Source organism: Heliconius melpomene, chromosome 9, assembly GCF_056956725.1.
Source record: "Heliconius melpomene rosina isolate 202511_hmr_F chromosome 9, ASM5695672v1, whole genome shotgun sequence".
In the NCBI taxonomy this organism is placed as follows: domain Eukaryota; kingdom Metazoa; phylum Arthropoda; class Insecta; order Lepidoptera; family Nymphalidae; genus Heliconius; species Heliconius melpomene.
The window spans coordinates 6517860-6545568 of NC_140397.1; the positions used below are offsets into that span (position 1 = coordinate 6517860).

Here is a 27709-nt window from a genome sequence, read left to right on the forward strand (position 1 = left end):
TAAGAAGCGCAGGCGTAATTTTTTTTTTTAGGAATAACAATAAATAAGAGTATTAACTATTAAGTTAGAGTACTTAGATAAGAACCTGCAACTACCGTGTGCCTTATAATGTTCCAGATATACCTGTGAAGAGTAAATCTGCAAAACTACCCTTCCCACATACATTCAAGCACTTCAGTTTGCAATGTCAATAGCTACTTCGTTATTCGTAAATAGGTCGAACCCCTTCATGTATGTTCAATTAAGCTACTTGCCCCGTCATAATGACCTCATTTGTTAACAATGTTCCTTATAGACTATAGACTGGGATCCGACCGTTGAATCCTGCATAAACGAGTTTTCTTAATTAAACCTATATTAATGAATAATACATGATTAGTAGAACAGATTACGCCTGGGTTGCCTGGAAGAATCCTGCCGCAATCACCTTTAATTACATTTTTTCGTAACTCGTTTTTGGAGAAAATTGCACCCATACGTTTTTTATATGAATCGCACATCATTTGAAAGATAATCGCATAAGGAATTGGAAAATTAAGGGTTGCCAGCTCTCAGTCTGCCGCAAGTCTAGGGTTGCCTGGTTTAAACATGTCACTAAATGTTAATAATTTGCACTCATGTGTTTTTTTAATGAATTATATATCAAATTAAAGCTTATTTTTTTCTGAACACTATAAAACAGGGTTGCCTGGAAAATTCCTGCCGCAAACAGGGGTTGCCAGCGTTTGAAATATTTAATTCCGGTTCCGTTTGACTATGAGAATAGACGATGAAATGCGCGGTCTGCCTTATGTTTTAAAGTAAAATATTATATAATAGAAGGTCAATCTTAAAATCAATGTTTATTCTAATTGTTCACCTGTTAAATGATGATTTTAATGATATTAAGTACACGCAGAAAACTATTTAAAGATCATAGGGCAGAAGAAATCATCCTTATTTTTCAAGTAAAATAATGAATCTATAATATTGAGACTTTGTAAAATCTATTTTCTAAATACTAATATTTATTTATTAATTTAAATAACCCTTTTAAAACAACTAAATTATCTAATTAAGTAAATGTTTACAAATATCGATCTTCTATAAACTATTAATATACATATATATACATCATGTCCCCTTAATATAATGAAGGGTGACCATTATTGCGGATATTTTTTTTATTAATTATATTGAAAAATACATTTCAATGAACTCTCTCTCTCTCTCTCTTCGTCCTCTACTTGTTTGATTTGATTTGATTTGATTTTTTCTCACGCAATTTTTAATAATTTGCATAGGAAAGAAATATATATATAATAGAATTATAATAAACAAAACTAAGTTAGCATAATAAATTCGAAGAAAATCCGACAGTAATGCTGACTAATAAACGCTATTTACGGTTTATGACCAAGAGTCGGCAAATATCAATTAGTTGGCTATTTTTTACTATAGATAAACATTTTGCGGCGCGATACAAAGCAAACCAAATGCAATAAAATTATTTTTTTTTTTTTTTTTTTTTTTCCTTTTATTTAAGAGCTTTGTCGTGACAACGACCATGCCGCCCTGTTTGGTTAACATTCTAATTAATGTTAGTTACAATCAATTATTTTTATTCTGAACTATATACAATATTTTTTTTCCTAACACAGAGTCTGGCACTGCTAAAGCACTATTACATGCTCCTATATCATTGTAGAAATCTCTGCAAATTAACCGACGTCTCAGAGGCTCATTCTGGACACATTCCATCGTAACATGATATACGTCATCTATGGTGTTGCATGTACAACAATTAGGAGAATCAATTTTTTTCATTAGAAATGCGAATTTGTTTGATGGAATGTGTCCCGACCTAAGTCTTAAACACGTCACACAATCTTTTCTATTTAGGCAAACAGAGTCAATCCACGATTTTATTGAAGGTTCCGCTTGAATAGTTCTGTACCAAATACCCTTAGTTAGAGATCGTTGGTCAAAATATTCCTTCCAAAACGAGTAACACAAATTCCTAATTAAATAAACACAATCAGAAGATACCGGTTCGATAGTCATTGGAACACCATCCGTAATTCCCTCCTTGGCTAGTGTATCAGCAATTTCATTACCTAAAATATGAACGTGTGAAGGGATCCATTGTAAGACTACTAATTTATTCTGCTGATTATACTCATGAATTAATTTTAAAATATTAAATGCTACGGGTATACCTTTAGGATTAGAGGTACATCGAGCAATGTGTTGAAGAGAACTCTTGGAGTCAGAAAATATGACAAATTTGGTATGATTTACTGACGAAATATACGATAGTGCTTCACAAATGGCGATTAGTTCTGTATGCATGATGGAAATATTTTTATTGATTTGAAATTTAATAAATTCCGAATTTTGTTCATCATAAAAAGCTGCCCCTGATAAATTGCCTTCTTTAGACCCATCTGTATAAATCTTATAGAAGTCACTATAATCATTGCTTATAAACCGTTGGCAGTGATCACCCAAGTAATCAATATTGTAAGTCCTTTTAGGTTTATTGAAGTTGTCAATATTTATTTTAATTACATTTTCTACCGCTAAGTTGTTTATCCAAGTATCAAAAGAAAAGAAATTAATGTTGTTACTCTGATTTACTTCAAGATATCTAAATCGCTTATGAATATTTAATAATAATGGTTTACGTTTTCTTTTCCATTTATTTAACACATCACTTGCAATAGAAGTTTCTAAAATCTGAATAGTATTAGACAATTTAAATGACTTAGATCTCAACCAAAACTTACCGCCTAGATAGAATCTTCTAAATTGAAGAGGCTGTATACCCAGATCAGATTCCATAACATGAGTTGGCGTACTTCTAACATAGCCGCCAATAATTCTTAACGCTTTATTTTGCACTAAGTCCAATTTTTTTAAATGTGCTTCACTGCTGTCATCTATTAAAAAACTTGCATAATCTAAACGACTTCGAATAGAAGATAAATAAATACGTCTAAGGTGTTTGGGATGAACTCCCCATCCAGACCCAGCTAGCACTTTAAAGATATTAAGAAATTTTAAAATTTTTCCCTGCAATTCATTGACTTGTTTAGCCCATCTCAAAGATCTATCCAGCCAACAACCCAAATATTTAACGTTTTCTACTACTTCTAACAGTTTTTCATTGACATATATTTTAACAGGAAATCTATTAATGCCCTTTTTAAATACAATAATTTTGCTTTTAGATGTTGAAATTTTCATACCTATCTCACTGACACAATTATAAAATTTATTAATAGCCATCTGTAAAGTGGCTTGCCCTTCATTTATATTAGAACATGATGTATATAAAACAAAATCATCAGCATATTGTAAAAAATTAATATTGCTCATGGTTTCACATATATTATAAGTAGCAATATTAAATAATAAGGGAGACAAAGGATCTCCCTGTGCTAAACCCTGGCAAGTCTTACGAGAAATAATATTATTATTAACATTAATTTGAAGATATCTCTCAGACAGAATCTTCCATATATATTTACACATTATGGAACCAATACCTATATCATCAAGCGTTTTCATTAAAGAATAAATATCCAAATTATTGTATGCATTATCAAGATCTACAAAACAGGCTATCGTTGGAAGATTTTTTGTGAAGTTTAATTGTATTGCAGATACCAAAACACTAAGGCAATCCAAAGTAGATCTCATTTTCCTAAATCCTACTGTGCTTGGTGAAAAAAAACCCTTATTTTCTATATACCATTCCAATCTTTTTTGAAGTACGGAATGAAAAATTTTGCATAAACAGGATATTAATGATATCGGACGTAGAGCTCCAGCATTTGATATATCGCGACCAGGCTTTGGAATTGGTATAACTGATATATACCGCCATTGTTTCGGAATACAGCTATTTATCAGAATCCTATTGTAAATACCTACCAAAACCGTCAGAGCATTAGATGATAAGTAATTAATCATAGAATACGAAATATTATCATGACCTGGAGCTGTATCTTTAGATTTAATACAGGACCTTAATTCGTTCTCCGTGATCCTAGACTCTAATTGTGGAATAGATGAGTTAAACAATGGACTATTTCGGCATACAGAATCCGGACATAAACTACTTAATAAATTTGTAGCCATTGCATCATCAATATTAGTTTTTTGCATTTTATAACCTTTAATCCATCTCATTTGGTTCCACATATCCAAAGATGAAGTTGATTCGCCTATAGATGTACAAAACCTATTCCACGATTCTATCTGTGCCCTCCTAAGGAGTTTTTGGAAACTTTGAATTTTTTCTTTTAGAATTTCATAATTTCTGGGAGTTGGATTGCGACGAAAATTTCCAAGGGCCATGCGACGCACAGCTACCGCCCTACTCAATTCTGGTTTCCAATAAGATTTTGGTGTAAATTTGTCCGACGGCAAAAGACAACATTTAAAAAAGGGGATGAACTTTTCAGCGGCCTTATTAATTAAATTAACAAAATTATTATAATCTTGTTGAATATCGTCCGTGAAAACAAAGTTTGTAAATAGTGTTTTAATATAGGTTCTATAACCACACCAGTTAGCTAATTTGAAGTTTCGTTTCTTTATAAATTTTGTGTTAAACTGAATTGAAGTACATAATTTGATTATAAGGTGATCACTGCCAAGCGATTCATTAGTTACACTCCAATCAAAATTGAAGGGGATATCCGAAGAAACCAAAGACAAATCTGGACTGGATTTATGCAACACGCCCTGCACTAATTGCAATCTTGTTGCATTCCCATTATTTAAAGCTATAAAATTACTGTCTAGGATGGAATTATATAGTTGTGTCCCACGTGTGTCCGTTTTATACGACCAATCCACATGATGTGCATTAAAATCCCCCAATAATAAAGTTTTAGCATCACAAAAAGACAGTAAATGATCCCATTCAGACTGAGTGATACGAGCGTCACTGGGGCAATATACAGAATAAATATAAAAAACCTGATCACAGTTCAGTATTTTGACACCAACAACCTCAATATTATTATTAGAATTATTATAGTCTGTTTTACATGCGATGATAGATTTATGAGTTAAGATTGCCACACCTCCATATGAATTGACTCTGTCATGCCTAAAAATATTATAATTTTTAACATTGAGATTAATTTCTGGTTTTAGCCATGTTTCACAAATTGCAGCAATATGTATCTTTTCTTGAATTAAAAGTGATTCAAATGTCTTTAGTTTTGGTACCAGACTCCTACAATTCCACTGTAAGATATTCAATTTGACAGTATTTCTACTCCTATTACCCATTGTTACTTAAATTATTAAACAACCACTTCACTATTGATAAGTCCGAACAAAAATCTATCACTACAACAGAGAAATATTCAATTATAATTTGTACTGTAAAATTATTTTCGAAGATGTATTGTTTCTAAATGCAATAAAAGTGCAGATGGCCAAATGAGTTGTTTTTGAGCATATTACTTAGTTACTTACCTTTCGTTTTGGAGTAACGACGTTTTTACTTGACAAAAATGAAGATGTGAAAATGTGATAGAATTTAACAAGGAATCTTTCCAAAAGTGTAAAATTATGTTATTGTTTCGCCAAAAAATGAATTTTAAATACAGTGACATTTTTTTAAATAGTGACACAATGCACGGTTATCATTACAGTACAGTTACAGTGTTACAAAAAGTTCATTATTTAAAAACAAAAATATAAAGAAGTATTTTTTAATTATTTTCTAATGCAAAACGTAAGTATACTTTAATGTTTAATATTATATAGTTTAATAAAATGTGACAATTGTGGCCGTGGGAATTGCCTTAGTTTTGATTACACTAAGTTAGGGACGTGAGTGAGTGATTACGCTTTATTAAAATTATAAGAACAATTCTTTCAGACCTAAATGCCTTAAAAACTATCAGCGTAGACGGACAAGTTCTTGCTAGCGACATTTTTTTATCTATATTTTTTAATAGTTTTTATTAGTTGAATAGTTTTCATTTACTTTACAAAAACGTAAATATTCGTACCAAAAAGATGGGCGCCATGGTTCTTTCTACGGATACGGACAGCGTTGTCAAATCAAACAAGCAGAGGGCGAAGAGAGAGAGAGATTGTTTATTGAAATGTAATTTTCCATATTTTCTTAATTAATAAAAAAATATCCGCAATAATTGTCACCTCTCATTATATTAAGGAAACATGTTGTAATTAATACCTTATAGTAGATCGATATTTGTAAACATTTACTTAATTAGATAATTTAGTTGTTTTAAAAGGGTTATTTAAATTAATAAATAAATATTAGTATTTAGAAAATAGATTTTACAAAGACTCAATATTATAGATTCATTATTTTACTTGAAAAATAAGGATGATTTCTTCTGCCCTATGATCTTTAAATAGTTTTCTGCGTGTACTTAATATCATTAAAATCATCATTTAACAGGTGAACAATTAGAATAAACATTGATTTTAAGATTGACCTTCTATTATATAATATTTTACTTTAAAACATAAGGCAGACCGCGCATTTCATCGTCTATTCTCATAATCAAACGGAACCGGAATTAAATATTTCAAACGCTGGCAACCCCTGTTTGCGGCAGGAATTTTCCAGGCAACCCTGTTTTATAGTGTTCAGAAAAAAATAAGCTTTAATTTGATATATAATTCATTAAAAAAACACATGAGTGCAAATTATTAACATTTAGTGACATGTTTAAACCAGGCAACCCTAGACTTGCGGCAGACTGAGAGCTGGCAACCCTTAATTTTCCAATTCCTTATGCGATTATCTTTCAAATGATGTGCGATTCATATAAAAAACGTATGGGTGCAATTTTCTCCAAAAACGAGTTACGAAAAAATGTAATTAAAGGTGATTGCGGCAGGATTCTTCCAGGCAACCCAGGCGTAATCTGTTCTACTAATCATGTATTATTCATTAATATAGGTTTAATTAAGAAAACTCGTTTATGCAGGATTCAACGGCCGGATCTCAGGGTACTATATTGCTTAGAATAGCGTTTCTCAAACTTTGTATTTATTTAGCTTCACGCTGCATCCCGCAGATAGGAGGGTAGGTAGAGGGAAGGTGAGAAGCTCGTGTTGAGACACTCTGTTCCTATTAAGCTACTACCGTTCCCCACTTTCCGACGTATTTTGGAGGTATTGAGTGTTGAGTGGAGGAACTTAACATTGCGCTTTGCCTCGTTACCAGAGCGAAGAAATGAAATTATTAAATATTTCATTACCACAAGCAAGAATCGAACTCACAACTTTAACGTTAGTTTCGCAGACATACGCCTTTGCCTCTGGGCTCGAAAAAATGGCACAAACATATTTTTTTATACTTTTTTTTTAATTAAAGACAGGTGAACTTTAGGAATCACTGGCTAAGATACATAGTACAATTATACGATGTTAGTACAGAATCGTGTAGGGTAGAAGCACTTTGGTTTATTAAAAGACAGTATTCCTTTATATCTGAGTGTATCAGTGATTTCTTGCCTAATTATCTTTTATGTATAGGGTTATGGTTATTACTTATTTTGTGATAAGAAAATAATGTTAGGTTGAATGGGAAAAGTATTATTATTCTGAGGTTTAGACGTTCATATTTGACGTTAATGTAAATGAAAAGTGAGTTTATTTGTTTAAGACATAGGAATAAGCCGTTGTGGCTCGACAAGCGTATGACTGTAAGCTCGGTGGTTGTGGGTTCGATTCCCACTTGGGGGAATTATTAAACTAATTATTAAAATTATTACTATACGAACTATTTATTAAAATTTTAATTTCCTCCAAAGTATTGATTATCGTTACTCAATACTCAAATCTCATAATAAACGTTATACGCTTATGGACAGAATATACAAAGGTGATATCTACAAATATTTGAAATATTAGAAAGTTCCCTAAAAATAATTCAGTTTGTTTAGGTGCGATTGTATTTTGTATACGAAACAAACTAAAATCTTATAATACTTTATCACGTTTCTTAAGTTTCATTAATCAGCTACACGCTGTATCCCGAACACAGCAGGGTACTGTTAAGACACTCCGTTCCTCACTTTCTGCCGAATTCAACTTAGCTTAATAATTTTTTGATTGATATATCAAACTATAAAATAAGCATAATTTATAGAGGGCTTTAGAACTCCCAACTACATACATCCGTAGTTAAACATCCGTTTATCAATATATCCAAGGTTTGTCCATCCGAAATTACCTTCAACCCAATATGGGACAGAATCACGTCCCTTCATAGGACGTTTGAAAACGACCAGTCCCTTTTCATTGCGATCCTAATCTTATCATTATAGGTTTAAGATTCTTGCATTACAAGTTTTTTTATTATTATTTATATTATTTTTTTGCTACGTTGTATCCCACACACAGTAGGGTAGCTAGAGGTAACCTAATGTAAGCCTAAACACTCCGTACTCCATTTTTCACTGCATTCTGGAGCCATAACGTGCTGAAGTTTGAAATTCAACTTCGCGCTATGCCTCGATACTAGACCGAAGAAATGAAAATATTAAATATTTAATTTCCTCGAATGGGAATCGAACCCACAACCTGTAGCGTTCATAATCACACTTGCACCATTATTAACCTCTAGGTTTAAACAGCAACTAAGTGAAATTAACTTGCTCAGAAATTCGTTTAGTCTTGCAGTAAGCTTCCATATTATATATCGCGTCTAATAATGTACTCAGCTAACTCAGTTAGGTGTAATCCAGTGCTCCTGGAAATAGTGTCGCTTTACTCTACTGAGGATATACTATCCTTGAATGGTATATTGCTATCCACTAACACTAATATATAATTAATTCTAGTAATATTTAAATTTATTATTATATGTAAGGTGATGTTTTTAATGTAGCTTTTCGACATGGTCGTCATATTTTGATTCTTTTTGTGGGGGATTAACGCGAAGATTGTAGGTTCGGTCTTCTCCTTGGTAATAAGATAAAGAGCGGGTTCCAAATTCGCCAAATAATATGTAATGTCTCAAAATTTTTTTTTCCCTAGCCTGTACTGTCCCATTGTTGGGCAAAGACCTCCCTCCACTTCTTCCACTCTGGTCCATTTCGCGCCCTTGAGCACTAGTCAGGTCTGTAATGGTCCAGCAAAAAAAAAAAACAAAAAAAAAAAAATACAAGTACAACTATAAAGTACAAGTATTATATTGAAATGTAAAAAGAATGTTTCATAACTTTTAGGCAGTTGAACATAGTTGAAAAAGATAAAATAGCTGCCTCGTAGAATGTCGATACTTCAGTGCCATAGATAGTTCATTTAACAATTTAATAATGAGAAAACTCAAGTTAACTTTCAGATGCTATCTCTTTACTGTTGGATGTAGTATTGAATGCTGAAAAGAATGCTATTCATGAGAAAGTTCCTTTACAAAAAGTAAATTAACGGAAACTGAGAATGGGTGGAGACATATTATCTTTTCTTTTTCTCTATCTTTTTTTGGCTTCATGTTGTATTCCACCATAGGCATACGCCATAGGCAGGCGCCATGCCATAGGCAAGCAGAGAGAACTTAATGTACATACATTTTCCTCCAATTTACCTCACCCCCCCATCTTCAAGGCATTGTGTGTTAAAAGATGTAAATCAACGCTATGATTTTTCTTATTACCAGAGTGAGAAAATAAATATAATTAAATATAAATTACAATATTACCACAATTCATAGAGATATATGTATATCTTTATTGGTTGCATACAATGTTGATCGTGTTATATATCGGAATAAATTCCCAAGGTAAATAAGTTATTTGTATACATGAAGGTGACATTTCAGTTAAATAACATAATAATTTCAGTCGTGTTTTTTTTCTTCATATTCATGTTGTCACAGAGTAGGTTAGTGCTAAAACACTCCGCCCCCCATTTTCCACAGAATTCTGTAAGTTGTGTTAAGTCGTGGGACCCAAGGTCACATAAATCTCTTAAATGTTACAAAAATCGTTTCGTAAACATATTCATACAGAGTATTAAATATCTTTAATGTTTCCTTTGCTCCTGAACTCGCTAAGGGCGTGAGAATACAAGCACGTGCTTGTGAACTGAAGGGTCACGTCTTTTGGAAAATTTACAATAGACACGTAAGAAAATGTTATATCGTGATGTTTCCATCGTAATTATTATTTTACTTGAAAATCTAAACTTTAATAATTATTTCTTAACAATTCCGCTAAATTGCAATGTCTCCAAAATTAAGCGGAAAATGGAGATAGATTTCTCTGTCTTCACTGTTATATTCGTGAAACATATACGGCTAAAGAAATTGTTTATAATTTCTCTTAATTAATTGGTAATTGAAAAATACAAAAACAAATTTCGCAAATTTTTTCTTTAACAAAATTTTACTTTCGGACCTTCACGCTAAATTTAAGACGAATCAAGAAAAAATAATAATAAATAATGATTTTCTAGAGCTTATTTCGAAATAGGATCATTTCAAATAGGTAAACTGAGTGGCTCGTACAGTGAAGGCAGCAACACCATAGGTGCACCGCGCGATGAATCCACTAAATGCTAAGATTTTTTTCTTACAAAATATATAATAAGGGCGTCAAATACTGCATTTGAAAATATAAAATATATATCACAGGACATTGAATACATCCATAATGACATACTTAGGTTACAACGTCGATTCTATTTGTATATAACGTGACCATATAAAGTCTTTGTCGTATAATATCTTTCGAGAACATTCTCCAATAGAATTTTATCTCAAGTTTCGAGATGTTTGAGCTTATATTTGGATGTCAACAACATATTCGGCATATTTAATGTTCTCGTCTCAGAAGTCTCCAAGCTTTAAGTTCAAGGACTTGGGCATGAAAAATCGTTTTACTCTTCTAAAAGTGATAAAAGTACGAACGAAGATTGTATTTGAGTTTCATGAAAATTTTATATTAAAAAATATATTGATGAAATAAGATAAAGAAAGAAAGAGGAGGTGGCGCAGGTGGCCAGGTTACAGGCAAAAAGTGTGATAGTATACGCGACAGGTTGTGGGTTCTATCCTAACTCGAGGAATGTAAATATTTAATATTTTCATTTCTTTGCAATTGCTTTTTTCTCATTATAGTTTTTATAAATAAGGGTTTTTTTCTAAAAGTGAACTACAAATAAAACAAAAAACACCACTGCATAAACTAAATTAATGTATCAAATGACACTCGCGTCATCAAAACAAATCTAACAACGTATCATTAATCAATATCGGTTCACTGGTTTAACAGTTACAAGGGAACAAAGGAACGGACATACATACACACTAAAAACATAACCTTCCTTTTGGTTCCTTCAACGCAGGCGGCTAAAATAGGATACATTGAAAAGAGCAAAACTTTGTATAACTTCAAAAACGCCCCAAAGTGTTTTGATAACCCTTGCTCTATTTGAAGGTTATCTCCTATTTAGAGCAAATCTTGGAAGTCTGTAAGGAATTCTTTACTTGGAAATAACGATGCCTTTCGTTTTAATAAAATTCAATGCATTTAACTCTAGAGTTATTATACAGTTGAAATAAAAAAAATCAAATTAGAGGATACTTCTAACTATTTTTTTATATCATTGTCTTAGGAACTGTTTTAAGTAGAAAAAGTTGGGCATTGAATTCGTGACTAACGACGCAGCGGGTGGTGCTTTACGGTTCATGAACGCTTACAAGATGAAACTGACATAAAATATATATTGAAAGCCTAAAAATATATTGAACTAGTGGGCGCGCGCAACTTCGCTTGCTTGAAATGAAATATTTTTAAGAGTCTAAATTTAAAATTGGGAAAGGCATCCACAACCGTCGCTTTCATGCACACGCTTGTGCCACTAAGGTAGGACGACCTCAAATTTGTCACTCACATATGGAAAAAGGAAAACTATGGAGTCCGGTTGTGTTTACTTTCAAAATATTTTACCAAAATACAGATAAGATATTTAATATCTTTTTAAATATCTTTATAAAATTTCACTGTGTGACTAACACTTTCAGATATTGTAAAATTAATACATTTTACATGTACTTAAGCTGTAATCTCAAACTACCGTATCATTTTATCGATTTTATTATGTAAATCGTATAAATTTATTTAATTAAATTATTATTTCAAATAAACATGTTAGTGTTGATTATATTAGGTAGAAATAAAATTTGTATTTCTTATATAGATGGGATTTGTGTCTAAACACTCCGTTCTTTACTTTCCGATCTGTTACATAACATCTTCGTGTAAAAGCGGAGAAATTAGTATGATTAATTTCCCTGAGTCTGTCGTACTGCAGGAGCAGAATGCCTTAAAGAAAGTGGAAGACGGAAGTGTCTTAATGGGAAAAGAGTATTTTAACACTAGGTTCCCAGGTTCCCTTTGCCTATCTCAACTCACTCTCATAAGTGATTGATGTAACACCATTATGTTTATTTTCTTACCTACATATTCAGTATTCATATCCACTAACCCTATAGTAATGTATTCAAATGTCAAATTAAATATTTATTAAATTTTTTTTGTTTCTACGTTAGTTTTGTTTTTGGTAGTATTTTTTTCGAACGTGTATTTTTTATTTAATATTTCTGTGGTTTGGTGCTTCTTTTCATAAAACTGGTCAAGCAAAGTGCACTTAAATGAAGTCTCTATCTAACATGCACAATCTAACATGCACAATCTAAAAAAAATATCTACACAACTAAATCAATTACACAAAATAGAGTTCTTCTATAGGACCTTTTAGTATGGCTGTACAATGCACAACTTGAGAGTACTGCCTGCCAGTCTGTTAATTGCGTTTGGCATTTGATGGACTAATTTAATTCTATTATCTATTCATACTATTCTATAGTTTCTATTCATAAAGATTTTTTTGAATATATCTAGAAATATTTTTTCTTACATATCTACCGTCTTGGTCGAAATGGGTGTGGAACAGCGTTTGTCTCTAAACGTGACTGAACAATTTTCATGTTCTTGCTCTGACAATAACATAAATCTCGGCGTTAAGTTCCGCAATATCTTGGAAATTGTCTTAACATTAGGTTCCGTCACATGTGATTGTGACGGTGGTGGGTTGTGATCGAGTCTCATTCGAGGGAGTGAGTTATTAATAATATTTTTATTTATTACTTGAAGAAATTAATTATTTTAATTTCTTGGCTCTGGTATCGAGGCAGAGCTCGGCGTTGAATTCTGGCACTTAACACGGAATGCCTTCAGAATTCGTCGGAATGTGGGGTTCCCAGATTCCCTCTGCTTAGCCTGCTGTATGCGGGAAGCGTGAAGCTGAAAAGGCAATTTTTTTCGTATTCTATCGAAAAAGGTAGACTGCTCATAAGTCAGCCTATTTTAACTTTTGACTCATTTGTAGATATTGTATTTTGTATAAATCGACCAGAAAATATTAATTATATAAGTAACTAGCGGCCCGCTCGCGGTTTCACCCGCGTGATCTATGTTATTATTAATTTCTGTCTCCATGACTACGTCCTAGTGACGTCTATGCAAAATTTGAGACTCCTAGCATTTGTAGTAACGAAGTTTCATACAAACTTTCGACCCCAAAAACAACCCCTTAAAAATCGAATATTGCAAATTCCCGTCTTAGCGAGCACCTACGTCCTATAAGTAACTCCTATGCAAAATTTGAGATTCCTAGCACTTGTAGTTTCTGAGATTTCGTGATGAGTGAGTGACTTTTCGATTTTATATATATAGATATAGATAATTTTGTCCCCCAAATTGGGCTCGAACCCACAGACGATTACTGCATTTACGACAATTACTACATTTAATAGCTGTATATAATTACAAAACCAGTAAATTGTGTAAGAATAAATGTTTTAGAAAAAAACTGTTTTTTTTAGTACTCCGAGATGTCTTGAATCGTGTGCACGCGTTTTCACTTTGGTCGTAAAAAAACGAATTGGTCTTTTAATAGTTTTTTTTATTTTGGTATAAGAAGGAACGTTATCCGAAGTTAATGTTTTAAGAAGCTTATATACATATATTTTATATTAAGTTTGATTATAATTATAACTTCAACGTCTTAATACTCGAATTCTTGTTATGATATACAAAATTTGTGTAATAATGTGAAAAAGAGTGTATTGAATGTGAGAACGTGAAGTGGCTTAAGGGATACAAATCTATGGATTTGGTATGATTTTGCTTATTCTTTTAAACTTCACACTCTATCCCGCACATAGCGGGATAAGCAGAAGGAATTTGGGAACTTAGTGTAAAGATATTCCGTTCGTACTAAGACAAGTACGTTATCTTCTTTTCGTCGAATTCTGCAGGCATTGCGTGTTGAGTGGGGAATGCAGCGCTTTAATTCTTCACGAGAGCGAGGAAATTAAGTTATTAAATAGATATCTTATTACGAATAGGAACCAAACCCATAACCTGTCGTGGTCACAGATATTATTTTGGTGTTTTAATTTTTTTTATCTCCATAATGCTTGTATCGTAGCGTAAAACAACTGACTGTATCGATGATTGTGGATTCATTTCCCACTCGAAGGAATTAATTATTTTTAATTCCCTTGCTCTGAGACGGCTTTCTCTTTGACACGTCGAATCAATGTAAAGCTATCACTTTCCCGGAAAGCAGTTCTGTTGAAGAGCAAGCGTGAAAATCTTTTTTTTTTTCGATACAAAAGTTAGATACAATTTTGAACTACTTTAAGACACTCCGCTTCCTCCTCGAATATTGATTCATTTATATATTTTCTATCTCCTTATAGACTTACATTTGTTGCTTACAACGTGCTTAGAAGTTTTTGCTAATATTATTAAGATGTTACTCCACTATTATCTCACAAGTCAATGTTACTTTAGTTAATGGATGTCTAATATGAGTAACTTTTCTTGTTTGATAGAATTTTCTTGCCAAAATTATTATTAAATCAATTGTATTTACTTTTTCGATACATTTAGTATTTATTTATTTAAAACTTATAAGTTAAGTTAGATTATAATATTATATGATTATTACAATTTAAATTAAAGGCCAGTCGTGGGCAGGGGCACAAGTGTGTTACTGTAAAAGAGACAGGTTGTGAGTTCGATTCCCACTAGAGGAAATGGAATATTAAATATTTTCATTCCCTCGTTTCTCCTTTCAACTGGTAACGAGTGCCACACCTCCACCCCTTCCACTCCTGCGCCATAATTCAAATAAAAATAATATATAAAATAATAATACTTTTTCGTATTTCTCTAGGTCGTCGCAACATATGTAGCGGCCAACTCTTCCTTGCAGTTCGTTGAAAACCGTCCTATACACTGGGCGGGTGGTAGAACTACCCCCCCACCGGACACCCCCAAGTGTGGCTTCGACGGCTCGCTGTGCCCCGATAACTGTAAGTTTATTAGAATATTGAATCGTTATAATTCTAAGAATACAGTAATATTCGCTTTAGATATATAATTGTAATAAGTATAATAAATTATGCTTAAATTATAAAAAAGAAATGCGTTTTCATCAGCCTCTTCATACATGCCCTCTGAGGGATTCTCATGCTCTTCACGTGACCTTCCTCCAGTATCTTTAATATTGTTTTTTCGAAGGTCAACCGAGGTACCCCATCTTACCATATACATTTAATGAAATATCAAATATTATTGAGCTGGTCTGATGGTGGAGCCGAGACCTGAGTAGTGGTACTTTTTAGGGGGTACATTTTTTTTTCAATTTTTACCTTTTTTAATAATTATAATATTATATATACAATAACTTATAAAATGTAATAGCATGATTCAAGATCAACATTCCAAAAAAAAACAAAATATTAGTCTTAATAAAAAAAGGACGAATATTTTAGTATCATTACTCTTTGTTAGTGAGATACGATCTTGTCCTTTTGTCACTTGAATAATGTGAAATTTACTGAAATTTACGAAATATTATTAAATAGGATTATTATTAGGATTAATACAGATTTATATAAAAGATTAGTCTATTCAATTTAATATGAGCCTCGGAGAATAATTATATTAAAATTATATTAATTTCTTACCTTTGAGTTCCGATACTAAGCAGGAAAAGAAAAGCTTGTATTACGAAAAAACATTTATTGATAGTGTAGTGGAGAACGGAAGTGACTTAATGGGAACGGAGTATATCAATACTAGGTTCCTAGGTTCTCTCTGGCTATACTGCTATGTGCGGGATACTGCGTGCAGCTAAAAACAAATGCCATCGTAAAACAATGGCATCGTTGTGTTTGTGGATTTGGCCACCACTCAGAATGATGGTTATCTACATAATTTTTTTATATTTAAATTATTTTTATTTATTCTTTTCTCTCTATGGCACAAAAAAAGTGTTCTGTTTCACTGATCAACCTGTAATATCTAGTAATTGGGCTTAATATAGATATGGGAAATATTAAAGTATTACATGAGATTAGGTTTTTTAATTTCCACCTAATTCTAGGGAGATTGTGTGCGTTTTATATATTTAATTTCCTCGATTGAGAATCGAACCCGTATCCCGTCGCGGTACAGTCGCACGCTCTGCAAAAATAAACTTATAATAATTTGTTTTCTAGATCTTTGATCTAAAAGAAATAAATATCAGTGTACGTGACAATGAGTCCTTTATATTTTTTCCTTTTCACGCCTTTTATTTAAGCTTTTGCCTTCTAAAGCGCAGATTTAAAGATCTCAAGAGATGTTCTACCTGACGTTTTCCTAATGGATATTCAGATACCGTTTTTCTCATTCTATCCATTTTAAGTTTAACAAAAACCTGCCAAGAGCAAGTCGGGCACCAAGCGAGGCTTCTGTAAAATATTCGGCAATTAGGTCCTTGAAAAATATTTTCGAGCTTATGCATTCATTTTGTATGAAAGAAACTACAGTTATAATTTTATCCCATTTTACGAAATAGTACTACTGCAAGTTCTTATTTCTTGTCAAATTTCATAATAATAGGCCAAAAAGTTAAAAAAAACGTTGATAAATTTAAGTTAACGAGCACTCATTTCGTTTCAATTAAATTGCAAAAAAATATAAGATTGCATTAATAAGTTAATTTCAGCTTAATGCGTGCGTCCACGTTATCTCGAGATAAATGTTCTTGACAGATTGACAACAAAGTGATCCTATAAGAGTTCTTTTCTTGTTTTTTGAAGTACTGAACCCTAAAAAGTGTAAAGTCTTATGAGCTAGTGTACTGTAGCGGAGCTTAAAGAGAGAGAGAGAGTCTAAGAAACACTAGGATATTGCCAATCCAGACCTGGGAACCGACTGTGGCACTTTCTTAATATTTCCGGTCACCACTTTCCGCCAAATTCTGGAGACTGCGTGTTGAGTAGCGGTACTCAACGTCACGATTTGCCTCATAATCACAACGAAGAAATGAAAATTTTCATTAGGTATTTCGTTCCCCCGATTGGGAATCGAACTTATAAAGGTCGCAAAAATATATAGTGTAGTAATTAATTATAATTTAATGTAATTCGTCTCACATTGAATGACATATTGTTAATCTTGTTAAGACTTGGCTTAATTGTTTTTTCCAATTTCAATTGACGTCATTACTCTTACTTTTTCTTATGAAACATGGGGCCCTTGTCTGTTTATCTTACAATTAACATTTACATATCGAGTAAGATTACAAAATGTTTGGTTATATATTTTTTTGGAATTTTAATTACACTCCATTAAAAAAAAATTACCAATGAACACGATATTATGGTTGGCAGAGAGAAGTCAGCATCAGCACTGTGACTCCGTTTTCCATGACCTCGATTCTCACATAGAAAGAAAAAATAAGATTACTTTTATACCGTATTTTTCCTTGAAAGTTTTAAAAACCGGCCAAGTGTGAGTCGAACTTACGCACGAAGAGTTCCGTAACATTACCTATAAAAAAGGCAAAAACACATTAATATTTATTTTATTCTGTTTTTTTGAATTTGTTGTTATAACGGCAACAGAAATCTCTCTACTTTCTCTATCATAAGTGGAATAAAAATAAAGCCTAAAAGATACATAAAAGCTTTTCAGAAGTAATGAACGGCCTAATTTCATGAAATCCAGACTAGAGGAATATAAATTCACCTAAGTGGTAATTAAATCTAAAGTAGGTAATCATATACAGGCAGGCATTGGAATTAAAATTATAGTCTAGATTTATTTGAGGCAGTTGTGGGGTCGCCTGGATTACAAGCGTGCCAGTCGTGATTGTTCATAAATTTGATTGAAATATTTAATATTTTATAAGCGTAGTGTCTTAACACTATATATATATTTAGTAATTATTGATAATAAAAATTTTCAAAAATCTAAGTACTGACTCAGGTATAGTATAAAACGGTGAATCATTTCGCCTTTTGTGTAATATTTACGGATTTCTTTCAGTGTAAGTTGTAAGAAATGAGCACTTAAGTTAGAGGTCGAGTGTGGGCGAAACCTTAAGTGCTATTTAGTAAAAATTTAACATTGTTTTCATTGTTATATTTAAACTCGAATTAATTCTTCTATGGCGCACACCTTAATTAATTAAATGATACCCATTTAGCCTGGTATATACAGAGTGTTTTATCTTCACCACTTTAAATATAAGCACAGTTTTAACTACTCTATAAAGACCTAATACAATTTAAACTATTATTTCCTACTATATATTTCCATTTCTTCGCAATGCCTCCAGAATTCGGCGAAAAGTGGGGAACGGATGTCTTAACGTTACGTAACCCTTGTGTGCGGGATTCAGCGTGAAGCTTATTTGATTTGATTTATTTTATATAAAACATAAATACCTATATAAACTTCTCGTTAAGATCTCCTCATACTTTAGCCTCGCTTCGTCACCCTTGAATGTTGGGTCGGATAGTCCCACTCGAGTGCTCATTATATGGCACTTATCTTTATTAGGGTTAAACTTGTTGGATATATGTATGTATGTCTATTTAGATATTTTCTCCAAAACCAATGTTCATAAAAATTACCTACATTCCTCATATTATTGGCGAGTTAAGAAAAAATTAAATAAATAAATAAATCAGAAAAAATAAATAAATTTATATTTTATTTTCTATTCCTTTAAATGAATATTACGTATTACGTACATTTGTAGATAAAGAGGATGGCTTATCTCAGTTCGTAGATTTAATTTTCGACGTTGCATCGCCTATAGTGTTCACTAGTGCCCTTCTACTGCAAAGCCTCTTGAAGACTTGGTTTTGATTAAACTTTTCATCATTTTTCCTCTTTTACTCGAGGTTCTTTTATTTCCAATACATTTATATATAAATACAATACATTATATTTCCAATAATATTGAATTGTTTTTGTGTTTATTTTAGCTGTCAGTAAACAGAGGGAGTCTGTAAATCTTGTGTTAATTCGGTACCGAATTCTGGGTTCATGTTGAAAGGCGGTACTCAGCACCGCCTTTTTCCCAGTTAAAAAAAAATAAAAAATATGTTGCTTCGATATGCACTCGGGTGGATTTTTTTTGTAATATTCAAGTCAAGTCAAGTTTTTTTCTTAAGTTCCTATTATAATTTTATAGAATACTAGCAGCCCGCCTGCGGCTTCGCTCGTTTGAACTACGTTATTATTAATTTCTGTCTCCATGAGTACCTACGTCCTATAAGTGACGTCCATGCAAATTTGAGACTCCTAGCATTTGTAGTAACGAAGTTTCATACAAACTTTTAACCCCAATAACAACCCTTTAGAAGTCGAATATTGCAAATTCTCGTCTTAGCGAACACCTACGTCCTATAAATAACTCCTATGCAAAATTTGAGATTCCTCGCACATGTAGTTTTTGAGATTTCGTGATGAGTGAGTGACCTTTCGATTTTATATATATATAGATAGATATAGAATGTTGAATTGTCTGAAATTTTATATTTCAATTTAGATATTATTATTAGAAAACGAAAGTAATGCAAACTAGTAAAATTTATAAATATAATATAGCTCAAGCGGGCGAAGCCGCGTGCGGTTCACTAGTGTGCAAATAAAATAGGTTAGTTATTTGAATTATTGCGCAAAGTAATAAAAGAAGTTGACGCCGTTCCAAGGCAGAAATTAAAGACGAAAGCGCCTTCCGAATAACTAATCTTTTTTACCACGGACACATCACGTTCTTTACTTAAAGAAGAACGTACACTGGAGTTGATTGTTTCCTTTTTTTTCAGTTTTACACTTTATTCTGAACATAGCAGGACAGGCAGAGAGAGTCTAGTGTTAAGACACTCTGTTTCCATTAGGACGCTTCTGTTCCCCACTTCGCCGAATTCTGGGGGCATTTAGTGACGGACCACGCTTTGCTATGTTACTAGAGTGAGGATATTAATATACTAGTGGGCGCGCGCAGCTTCGCCCGCTTATTTGCACTCTTAGGGATGAATTCTAAGAAAACACGAAACACATGTTCAATGAAATATTTTTAAGAGTCTGTATTTAAATTTTTATAAAAATCGGTGGCGATTTAAAGATTTTTCCATACAAATTTTCAACCCCATATTTCCACCCCTAGGGAATGAATTAATATAAACCACGAAACATGTGTTCAATGATATATTTTGAAGAGTCAAAATTTCAAATTTTATAAAAATCGGTGGCGATTTAAAGATTTTTCCGTACAAACTTTCAACCCCTTATTAGCACTCTTAGGGGGTAAATTCTAAAAAACCGTGAAACACGTGTTCAATTAAATATTTTGAAGAGTCTGAATTTAGAATTTTATAAAAATCGGTGCAGATTTAATTTATTTTCCATACAAACTTTCAACCCCTATTTCACCCCTTTAGGGTTAAAATTTTTCAAAATCCCTTCTTAGTGGATATCCAGATTACAAAAGTAAACATCTGTCCAAATTTCACGTTTCTACCCTCAGCGGTTTCGGCTGTGCGTGCGTCTTACCTCAGTCAGTGAGGACAAGTCCTTTTATATATATAGATTAAATATTTCATTTCCTTGAGTAGGAATCGAACCCACAATCGTTGCGTTAACAGCTGCACGCTTGCTCGCTCGCTCGATTTACTTAAAAGTAAAAAAAACGGAATTCTTATAAGATTACTTAGTTGTCCATCTATCAGTATGACTATCAAGACCATTTTTCTCAAGAACTCATAAAGGAAAAAAGCTGAAATTAATATTAAATGGTTGACCTACAATCATAAATTGGGGTGGGACCTTCAGGGGGAGAGTTCGATTCCACAATTGATCAATTGTTTTCTCTATTTTTTATAATTTTCCTTTATTTATTCTTCTTACAACCCGACATGTCATTGACGGAGTGATTTATGCTCCATAGGCACTTTCAAAATCCATCAAGGTCTAAGCTGAATCATTAAAATCCTGAAATAATTCAACTGCCTTAGTAGAATGTTTAAGAAAATATACTAGATATCTCTTTATTTCTTCTACAGAATTCAGTGGAAAGTGGGGAACGGCAGTGTTTTATTGGTAACGGAGTATTTTGCGGGATACAACGTGAAGCTAAAAAAATCAGAGTATCATCCAACTCATGTCAATTATTTTTAGCTTAACACTCTACCTCATAACGGATGGAGAAAAAAGGTTGAATTTAAAGTATAATATTAAACATAAAAATATTGTTTAATAAATGTTAAAGTTAAAGCAGTTATCTTATAGACCAGTTTACTTTCAGTTTGAGTTTGGTAAACATTTACCATAATCGATATCTCGACTCTTTGAAAACTGTTTTCATTATAGATATGCATTTATAAATTTTGATCAAACAATCCCCTTTCGTATTAAATACATAAATATTGTTAGACTTTATATTATTATTTTTTAACTTTACTCTGGATTTCGCTTATAGCGGGGTTAACAGAAAGGAACCTAATGTTAAAATACTCTTTTTTCTAGTGATTTCCCGAGAAATTTTTTGCTTTTAACAAGATAGGCAGAAACCTGGAAATCTATTGTTAAGACACTCCGTTCCATTTAAGATGTTTTCCCCCACTCTCCACTAAATTCTTGAGGCGTAGTGTTGATTGATAGAAGTCAAAACCGCAGTTTGCCTCGTTCCCAGAGCGAGGAAATGTCTTGAATTTGGACGTAAAATGGAAAACACGAGCACTAGTCTATCTCTCTACTCTCCTTCTATCCTATTCAACGTGAAATAAAGCGTGAAAATGGAAAAAAACAATTATAGTAAAATATTGGCAGTTACTTTTCATCAGGCATATGTAGGTCTGTCTTTAGGCGCAGAAATAAATATACGTCAGTCCAGACTACATTAATACTAGGTTGACAAGAGTAAATATGAAAGCTAACAAGAGTTGTCCTGTTCGTGTAATATATTTGTTTTCGTGAAAGTAAAAGCTAGTATTAGAGAAGGACAAGTGAAAGGAAAATATCAAATATATTATTCGTAGCTTTGTGTGGACATTGAAAAAATATGTAATTCTATTTAGGTATGCTTAATTTATTTTGTTAATATTATTTAATATAAAAAAAATGTTTAAAAACACAAAAACCCCAACTGTATAAAACTAAAAAGAAAATTAACAAGCCCAATAGTTTCGTGTGCTGTAACAGCGACAGGTTGTAGGTTCGATTCCGGATCGAGGAAAATTTCGAGACACAAGAGCAAGGCAATAATATTTTCACTTCCTGACTCTTGTGTCGTGGCGCTGAGTTCCGCCAGCCGCCGCCATCTTTGATTTTACGATTATTACACATTTTACATGGACCAGTGATACCAGTGACCACGGACTTAAATAAAATCAATTTATTTGAATTTTTAAATAAATAATTTTTTGTTTCAGCTTTACCAGTCTACGCTATTCTGAGTATCGTCCTTAGTTCTGTGGTTGTGATACTGGCAATACTCTCAGTGTTTATTTACAGGTAAGTTTATAATATTAACAAATTTTAAGCTCTACCAGTCAGAAGTAGTCTTTTATCTTTTATCTTTATCTTTATCTTATTTAGTCTGCGTCATACCTTACGTATAGCTGGGAGAAGTAACTCTAAGCATTATAGATATCTGGAATATCGCATTTGTACTGATATTTCTTTGTTTTCGCGTTTTTAAAAATCTGATTATTGCTTTGTTTTTTTTTTAAATATAATCTTTATTTAATACTAGCGACCCGCTCGCGGTTTCGCTCGCTTGAACTACACAATTATATTTATTTACAAATCTGAATTACTTTCTTGTTCTTATAACATTATAATTTTAAAGATAATATCTATACATTGAAAACTAAAGTTTTGAGCCAACTTCAACAACTGTATAAAACATTAATTTTATAGCTATTTATTTATTTAGAAAAAATATTTTATACTGAAAAATGTCAAAATGTTAAAGGATATTCTCTGCATGGCTATATCATCGCCTAAGACTATATATTATCAGGAGGGTTTATACAATTTTTCAAATCTATTTGTATTGTCTACTATATAAAGCCGAACAAAAGTGGATTTTATATTTCTTTTACACTTTCGAATGGTATAAAAATGTAACAGTACGTAACAACAAAAACGGATTTACGAGATTTACACTCTAAGCCGACGGTATGCGGGATAAATAGTAAAAAAATTAAAAAAATCTAAAATCTTATTTGATTATATATTCTTGTTATTCTTAGTATGTAGAAAATCGTAAAAATATTTTGTAAATCTAACACAAAAGAAAAGATCTCTTTATTTCTTTATCGAATGGTATGAAAATTGTTTCTAATATCGTATTTCAAGCCCTTTTTTCGGTCTGGGAATATCGTACGAAAACGTGAAATGAAATTCTATTATCGCTTTACTATTTAAGATAAATAAGCGATTTGGAATGAAATATGTATTTTTTTTAGCTTCGTGCTGTATACCTCACACAGCAGGGTAGGCAGATGGAATCTAGTGTTAAAACACTCCGTTCTTCACTTTCCGCTGAATTCTGGAGGTATTACATGTTACTTCAAGAAATAGAAATATAAATTTAAATAAATATTTCATCGAACCCGCAACCAGTCGTTTTTCCAGTTACAATTTATGCTCCTGTGCAAATATTTTTGAAAGAAAATCAATACAAATTACTTTCTTAAATGATTATTGCAGTGAAATTTAAATAAAATATAGTGGTAGAAGCTTTAATATGTTTCCATTAGAAGATTCTTTCAGCTCCAGTCAAGAGTGCGATTTCATTTGATCTGCTCATAATATATTTATCCTTCTTGCATATTGACGATACGACACTTGATCTGTTGGTATGTTGACAGAGAAGAAAGGAGACAGTTTTTATTGTTGTTTTCTTCGATTATTTTCCCGTAAAGAATATCTTTTTCATTCTATTTAGAGTAAACGTAGTGCCAAAACACTCTGTTTTTCATTATACTTAATTGGATTTTTGAACCTATATTAAATGATCTTCACGTTAACGCTAATTATTATTTTGGATGAAATAAGACGTTCATTTTAATATACTCACTACTAAGTACTTAGCTATACATATAAATAATGTATTTAAAAAATATTAGAGCTCTATAAATGTATGTCATAATTGAATTTAATATTTGAATATCGAAATTATTTATTTAAAATACAATTCCTTTTGAGGTTCATGATTTATCCCGCACATGGCAGAGTAGGTAGAAGGAATATTTAGGGTTATGACACTCCGTTCCCCATTTTCCACTGAATTTTGAAACCATTGCGGAACTCGATGAATCGCTTGTGCCCCTGCACTACTACTGGTCTCTAAAATATAGTATACTAATTTATTAACTTGTTTATTGTTGTTACCAAAACTTGTAATTATAAAAAAGATGTGCACGCACAGACAAAGCACCAAAAACGAACTAGTGTTTTAATAAAAATGTTGTATCCACAGTAATATATTGGCTTGAACGCTATTTCGGGTAATGTTATTGAAATTGCCTTTACGATACGACGCGATGGCTGAGCCCGGCTAAAATAAATGGCGTATATCAATTGTTGATAATTTGTGGAATAACGTTTTCTGTTACGGTTTACAGATGTTTTTATAGCTTATTTGGGTTTTATAATTATTAAAATGTAATTAAGGTCACAAACACTTCTCTATTACCTAGGTAACTTAGTTAGATCCATTTCTCTAAAAGTACTGACCCGATTTTGATAAAGTTCTAATCATGAAGTAGGTCTCGATATATTTTTTAGTTACCGAGATTGTGGACCAACATATAAACATACATACATAAACATATATTTCAAAACGCTGCGTTAAGCTATGCCACTCAACACGTAAAGACTCCACAATTTGAAGAAAAGTGGGAAGTGGTTTTAAATTTACTAAGATTTAACATACGATTAGATAATTTTATTTGACAGTAATACGCCTGATAGTCTGTCTGTCAAAATCAGATTATATTCAGATTTTGAATAATATATTTAAGCCAGATTCACGCCGTATCACGCAAATAGCAGGATAGGTAGAGGAAACCTGAGAACATAGTGTTAAGACATTCAGTTCCTATTGAAACACTTCTATTTCCCAATGGTATAAATTAATTAAATAAATGTGTTATTGTTTAGGCATTACAAGTTAGAAGCGGAAATAGCAATGATGACATGGAGAGTCAGCTGGAGTGAAGTTTTGCCATCAAGCAGTAGACTACGAGGAAGCGTCCACTCATTGGTTCGAAGGTATAGCACTGGGGTAAGTCTGGTCAAAAAATAGCTTTAAGTTAGTCTAATAAAATTTATTGAAGTGAACATATTAAGCGGAAAATGTCGAACAATTCTTGATTTATAATAAATTGAATAAATTATTTATTTAATTAATATCAAACCATTTATAATTTCCATTAATCATCATATATTAAAAAAAGTAACTTTGAGGCCAGTCGTGGCGCAGGGGCACAAAATGTGACTGTAAAATTGATTGGTTGTGGGTTCGATCCCCACTAGAGGAGAAGAAATATTTATTTAAATTTATATTTCTATTTCTTCGCTCTGGTGTCGAGGCAAAGCGCAGCGTTGAGTGCGCGCACTCAACAAGCAAAGCCTTCAAAATTCGACGGAAAGTGTTGAACAGAGTGTGTTCACTAGGTTCCCTCTGCCTACCCTGCTGTGCGCGGAATACAACGCGAAGCTGAAATAAAAGTCAAACTTTATACAAAAGGGTAAATATACCTAATTTCGTACAGCATTTTAAATTATTATCTATTTTATTTATATTTTCATTACTTCGCTCTGATGTAAAAGAACGCAAAGCGCGATGCTAAGTTACACCACTCAACACGCAATGCCTCTAGAGTGCGGTGAAAAATTTATATGCGTACCCTGCTACAATCGGGATTCAGCGAGCCAAAAAGAATATTTATATTATTTTGTCATACACCTAAATAATTTATTTAATTAGCTGCTTTATACAAACTTTTGTTGACACAGATGTTTCAAAATAGCGATTTTTTTCTAGAAACATGAATATTTATTAGACTAGTGGTGCAAATAACGATATTTCATTTTTAAATCTAAAAATATATATATAAAATTTAATTTAGAAACGGGTTATTAAAATTGTTTTAGTCTCATTCTTAGGCTATTATTAGCAAATTTTTCTAGTATTGAATTACACAGTGATTTTTTTTATTTTACCACGTTCACTAGGGGACCACTTTAAAATGACTATGGAGAAGTATCAGCTTATGCGGTTGATGTTGATTTAAGCTCGATCAGGTTTATGGCGGGTGATGCCTTTTAAGCCTCAAGTTTTAATAGTTTTGTAAATGTGATGCTTAACTAGGAACGTATCTGATTTTAGTTCCAATTACTTATGTGGTTCTGTTTTAACCAAACCTAGTTCCACTTTGGGTTCCGACTTTTTGTTTTAAAAGAAAACTCGTACAATGTGATACTTTTCTTCTATCTTTCTTTCTATTTATCTATTTTTCTTTTTATTTGTTTGTTTGTCAGTGCGTCTGTTTGTCAGTGTTTTTGTTCACGTTGACTCTCAGAAACAGCTTAACTAATTTACATGCAGTTGTCACTACTATTTTTGAACAAATTTAACCCTTAACATTAAGTGTATTATTTTATTTCAATAAGTTTATAAATAAAAAAGTTATGTCATTGTAAAGAAGCAAGCAAGAAAATAATAATATAAGTATTTTAAAGAATTTTCTAAAACTAAAACAATATATTAATATATGATGTTTTAGATCATGAAAGTAAAGAGTCAGATGGGAATATAAATAATGGTGCATTACAAGCGGGCGAAGCCGCACACAGGTCGCTAGTTTATAAAAAATATTAAATAGGGATATAAAATATTATATTTTTTTTCAGACTGCATATTCTGACGAAGCAATGTCCCTCGCCGGAGACCGACAAATGTATGCACCGTGGGGCTTTTACAAAGGATGTAGGGTTGCCATCAAGAAAGTGGACAAACAGAGGATAGATCTCACAAGGCCTTTACTTCTGGAACTAAAGAAGATGAAAGATTTGGAGCATGATCATCTAGCCAGGTTTTTTGGAGCCTGCGTAGACCCACCACATTGCTGTCTTCTCACTGAATACTGTCCTAAAGGATCCCTTCAAGATATATTGGAAAATGATACGATCAAATTAGATTGGATGTTCAAAGTTAGCTTGATGCATGACATTGTTAAGGTAAGTTAATTTGTTAGCATTTCTTGATATATGTACGTGTTTTTTATTTGCTATATGTGAAATTAATAATTAATTAATATTTTTATTTTCCAATCCAATAT

The 27709-nt window shown here is 32.2% G+C and overlaps 1 protein-coding gene across 1 annotated transcript in view; it reads left to right on the forward strand.

Moving 5' to 3' along the window:
- The window catches only part of LOC146536383 (atrial natriuretic peptide receptor 1-like), an 85341-nt gene that overhangs the window by 41126 nt on the left and 16506 nt on the right, over window positions 1–27709 (forward strand). The window contains exons 9-12 of the mRNA XM_085190026.1: window positions 15244–15382; window positions 22787–22868; window positions 25527–25650; window positions 27282–27608. Coding sequence (XP_085046152.1) covers window positions 15244–15382; window positions 22787–22868; window positions 25527–25650; window positions 27282–27608 — 672 coding nt within the window. The remainder of the gene's footprint in view (window positions 1–15243; window positions 15383–22786; window positions 22869–25526; window positions 25651–27281; window positions 27609–27709) is intronic.